General features: G+C 40.5%; 1 protein-coding gene across 1 annotated transcript in view; it reads left to right on the forward strand.

The window, feature by feature from the left end:
* LOC123133348 (uncharacterized) overlaps positions 1 to 4595 on the forward strand; it is a 7726-nt gene extending 3131 nt beyond the window's left edge. Inside the window, exon 2 of the mRNA XM_044552839.1 lies at positions 4203 to 4595. Within this exon, the coding sequence (XP_044408774.1) occupies positions 4203 to 4282 (80 nt within the window). The 3' untranslated portion in view covers positions 4283 to 4595. The remainder of the gene's footprint in view (positions 1 to 4202) is intronic.
* Positions 4596 to 5375: the final 780 nt, after the last annotated feature.

Raw genomic sequence — 5375 nt, forward strand, 5'->3', positions numbered from 1 at the left:
CGAGTGTTTAAATTCAAAAAACTGGTATTGGGTAGTATAGGGCAAGGTTTACATTAATGAGATTTAGTTATACTGGCCCCCCTCGCCCCAAGTAGTATAGGGCAAGGTTTTGGTTACCAGTCGAAATTTCAAGATTTCCCATGGTTACCGCGTATTTCCGTGCCCCTCGGTAAATCGCCATACCGAGCAAAAAATACCAGTTTTTTAAAATTTTTGAATTTAAACACTCGATTTACAGTAAAGTACGTAGGATATAATTAATGCCATTAGAGTTGGTTCTGGCATGTTCGTAGCAACCTAGTTCCTGTTTTGAGAGGTCTCTGGTTCGAATATTCGTTCATTCACTTATTTGAATTCAAAATTCAACTATAAAATTCGCTCGAAATATTCTCGGTATTTCTCGATATTTGTCGGTAACCGTGGTAACCACATTTACCCGTTCCCCTCGGTAAAATTGCCTCATTCGGTAACCAAAACCTTGGTATAGGGTACCGTAAAAAAGGTCTCATAAATTATCTGAAGTTAACACCATGCGATAAATTTATAGACAGGCCTGGCCCTGAGGGAGGGTGGGGGGGGGTCGCGCCAAAGGGGCCCCCAGCAGGTGTGTTTTCCATACTGGGTCTGCTGTCAACATTGCAAAGTACGAGAAGGGTCACAGGGCCCTGAGTAGCGCACAGCAGGCATACCAATGGTTCACTAGATAAGGTCAACGCAGGCAATATGCACATTATCGCCACGTCAAGATCCTCTCCTGATGCGCTTGAATTGATCTTGAGGACCTCCGGCGGCGGCGCCAAGATTTGCCATCACTGGCCTCCGCCTGGTATGCTTGGCCAACAAAGTTGATCCAAAACTGGTATTTTTTTGCTCGGTATGGCGATTTACCGAGGGGCACGGAAATACGCGGTAACCATGGGAAATCTTGAAATTTCGACTGGTAACCAAAACCTTGCCCTATACTACTTGGGGCGAGGGGGGCCAGTATAACTAAATCTCACTGTTGATTTCGTGTGGGCAATATGGACAAATTTTCAGTACGTGAAGGCCTAAACGGGATTGTCGTTGGGGCAAGATGCCAGCCTATTTCGGAGTAAAAGCTGGGACTTGAAATAGCTTGCGCGCGACCATGGCCGCCATGCTCTAGCTGACATTTCAGGATTTGTTGGTTTTCATCTAGTTGTCATTTCAGGGCAGTTAGATTAGTAAAGAAAGGATAATACACACTACTACGTGACATGAGTAGCATCCTTGAGGCATCATGGAACTCTAGACAGCAGTAGATCGCAACAATTATTTTGGTTTGTATGGCGAAGATAATGTAAGAGGAACAGAAGTTTAAATCAGGACATTGCTGATAGTTCACCTTCAGATTGTTTTACCTTAATTAGAAGCATTTATCCCAATCAAGCAGGAATTTATCTTGTCCACATTTATTTTGATAGATATAAGGAGGAAAAAAAACTTGTATTTGGTCATCGTTAGACCTAAACCGTTGCACCACTAATGCATCTCCTATATACTTACATGAGAAAAATTAGAGAAGTGAGCTTGATTAATTTTTCATGGGTTATTCACCAAATAATTGGTCATTGGACTCACCATTCATCTAGCCAAAATAACTCGTGCTCAACTATTTGATTTGAGCTCAACTGCTCGAGATGAATTAGAGGCCGTGCACCGCTGTTTTCTTGGACAGTTTGACATTTTCACTTTCCTCTGTCTCAGATTCAAGTCCTTCAAGGCACATGACAGATGTAATCAAGTTTTTTATTAGGACTAGAGGGATTCTGTTGCATAAGTTTTCTTCACGCTTTCATATGAATCTTGTAAGGCAGTAATTAAATTGTATGACCGGCCAATTATTTCACAAATATTGGTGCAGGCCTCCTGGCCGACCTTTGTCCTTTTCTACTCAGGCCTACCAACCAAACTTATTCGCCTCTAAAAATTGTAGTTTACACATTTTTGAATGCAACATCCCCGGAAATTTATAGACAAAATATAACAAATCCCCATTTCTTTGATTATTTATAAATCAAGCTTTCAAGTGGTATAGAAAAAAAATTAGGTATCTATGCAATTGATCCGCCCATTCCTTTTATGTGACCAGCACGCTGATAATTAGTTTGTCAACTTAGTATACACATATTTTTAAATTAGGATAACAACGCCTTCAAGGTTCTTCTTCCTCCCCAGCAGCAGTAACCTGATAGTAAAAGGGCAGAAGTTAAATGCACTTCTTACAGAACAAGGGAAGTGATCAGGCAACACACTCATGGATAGTTAAATTAGTACCATACATAAACTAAATATGAGAAAGCTAGAAAAGGTGGTTCAGGAAATTGCCAAGCATAAGTGATAAGGAAGGCTGCCGCCTTTGACGCAGAATGAAGGGGAGAAGGACTGAATGAGTGAGGGCACCGTGGAGAGGTGCAGAGAAGGAGAGTAGAGGAGAGGCACTTCCACGCTGCTGCTGAGGAGGTGTTTTGCCATCGCTCAGCGCTTAAGTGTGCTAAAGATAGAATTAATATGCTTCTTAAAACATTAGGATATCCAATGTTCTCAGTCGGGATTGGAACCAAAAAATTGTGAATTACCATCATTATAGTTTTCCTTACTTGCCTCTGTGCTTTAATGGTAATACTATTTTTACTTTCTCATTTGGATAACAATGTAGTCATTTATGGGCCTTTACAAATAAAGGGTTAATAGTACACGTGGGTCACGGGATCATGCAAAACTAGTGGCTCAACTTGGGAGCATCTGAAACTTTCTAAGTTCTGTTTGTTAAGAATCCCGCCTTGGTATAATTAGTAGCTAGAAAAGAACATTTGTCTGTTGACAAATTAAAATATAGTACCCCTTTCATAAAACTAAAGAGTAAAATATAGTAACTCCTGCTGTAACCACCGAGTTCCAGTAGTTTAGAAACTTCCACTGTTGCATTTGTGTGATGGAACTTAGCCTTGTAAACATTCCATATGACACCTTACTGTTCACAAGATCACAAAAAAGCAGTGAACCCTTGAGTACCTATTATACTTGGTAAAACATATGATCTTCTCACCTGTTCTGTTCAACCAGCATACTGGTGATCACCATTACTCTCTGGCAATTCCTTTTTAGAAGAGCCTTGTTTGGGTTGAGCGTCTGCTCTGGACACCTTCTGTTTTTGTCTCTCCATTCTCCTAACGAATCTCCTCGCCATTTCTTCAGCCAGGCGTCAGTTCATTCTCTCCAAAAAAAAATCTGTATTCAATGGGCCAAATGGCAAACTTGTTCTGTATATAAGAGCAAGGTTTAACAAGAAACAGTTTAGTACCTTGTATGAGCATAACTCATGAATCTTCCTACCAAGCAATTTGATTTCTCAGTAGGTACGTAACCAGTCAATTTGATTGTGATCCTTGTTGTATGCCTGCCAGTCTCTGTACCTGTTACTGCTACAACTGTATGTGTGTGATCAAGAGGGTCTGTCAAAATCAACTTGCAGCATTGATCAACTCCCACTGTTGCACAGTATGTAAAAAGCTAAGTGTATTCTTTTGGCATAATGAAGTGGATCTGTGCTGAATATGTTCACCTGCCAATGCTCTCTTGTTTCTTCTCAATTAGTGTGCGTGTGTGATTTGTTGTCTTATTGAAGAGAAGATGCAAACTTGTTGCTGAGGAAATGGTCCTTTTTTCCTTTGATTTTGTTGGCGAAGAAGCAAGTTTGTGATTGATTATAGAGTAGTTTTACCTTGTGGTGACATTTTTTCTTTTGACAGTCATCATACATTGCACAAAGGCCCTTCAAAACGAGAGAGTAGTTTAAATGGTGGGCGAAGGTTGTTGAAAATGCCTCTTTGGAGGACTAGTATTTATGGTTTAAATGGTGGAAGATAGACAGAGAATAGTTTGGTGACTGTTTCTAGTGTGCCCCTTTTGAGTTTTTTCCCGTTCAATGTACAAATTTGTTATACTAGACTAGATAATCTTCCAATTGTTTTACAGCTTTTAGTTTCTTTTATGGATGCACTTCTCTTTGTTTGCATGCCTTGGTCCATTCATGTGGTTTGATTGAGGACCTAATATTTCATCCCAGCTTTTCTTCGTGTACCTTTTCCTGTAAGCAATATACATATTACCCAGTAATAAGACCTACCTTTGTGTTCTTCTCTATTTGGATACACTTTTAATTTTGAGATATTGGGCAGGTGTTGGAAACGGGGCTGAGGAGATGGTGGAACAAGGCAGTGTTGCAAGCTCAAGCCCAGAGTTACCATGGTCAGAGTAGTTCAGTTACCATGATCAAGGCAGTGTTACAACTGGACTATTGACCGCTAAATTGGTCTGCAATAGGGTGTATTTGGCTCTGTTTGTTTGTACTATGGTCATGCAGAATGAATGAATCTGGAGTTTATCATGTGTGCATGGGTCTGTAGTAGTGTGCATCGTCGTACCTGCATCTGCGTAGTCAATGTGATTGTGATCTTGTCGTATGGCTTTGAATCCCTGTACCTGCTATTTGCTAGTACAACTGTATGTGTTTGACATGGAACTTGTCATGTACTCTATGTTGGATTTCAGGTGAAATGCCAACTTGTTGCACAACCTATTCTCATTGGTTTCTCAAAAATATACATTCCGCCTGTTGCACTTGCCTTTCGGCAGAGTGAAGTTAACTGTGCATAGTGAGGTGAATCACATGCTTATACATATACAGTACATCTTTGTGTCAATCTGTTATATTTGTTTATTTCTTCCGAGCTTGATTGCTTGAGATGGAGACGGCTCGGGCAGTGGTGCGCTTGTCAAGGCTTGTTGCGGGCCTATCCAACGGCTGTGCCAAAGATGTTCACCTGCCAACGCCGGGCAGATAACATGTTCCTTCTGAAGTCCAAATTGAGCTGAATCACTGGAGTCGAAACAAGGAAGTTTTTTACAATCAAGCTCAGGAACATGATTTTGGTTTATTTGTTACTCTGTTGTAATTGCCACTTTAAGGTGATCAGAAAAGTAAAAGAAAGGTTTGTGCACAGTATGAGCAGCATTTTGGAGGCATCTTGAAATCGTAAGAAATACTAAGCAGCAGCAATTATTTTTATTTTCACGGCCAAATTGATACATAAGGCACACTAGTTCAAAGGACATTGCTACCTTTGCTTGATTTCACCTTAGAAATACTCCCTCCGTCCCGCAATATAAGTTTGTTTTTCAAGATAGCGGGACAGAGGGAGTAGTTATTTCAGTCAAGTAGGACTTAGCTTGTCCATATTTCTTTTGGTAGATGTAAACAGAGGGGCAAGTATTATGGTAAAATTTCACTTCCTATAACACTAGTAGAAAACAGGGCTTTGGTCCAGGCCAGATAAGCCCATTAATCCCGG

The sequence above is a fragment of the Triticum aestivum genome, chromosome 6B (genome assembly GCF_018294505.1).
Source record: "Triticum aestivum cultivar Chinese Spring chromosome 6B, IWGSC CS RefSeq v2.1, whole genome shotgun sequence".
NCBI classification, from domain to species: domain Eukaryota; kingdom Viridiplantae; phylum Streptophyta; class Magnoliopsida; order Poales; family Poaceae; genus Triticum; species Triticum aestivum.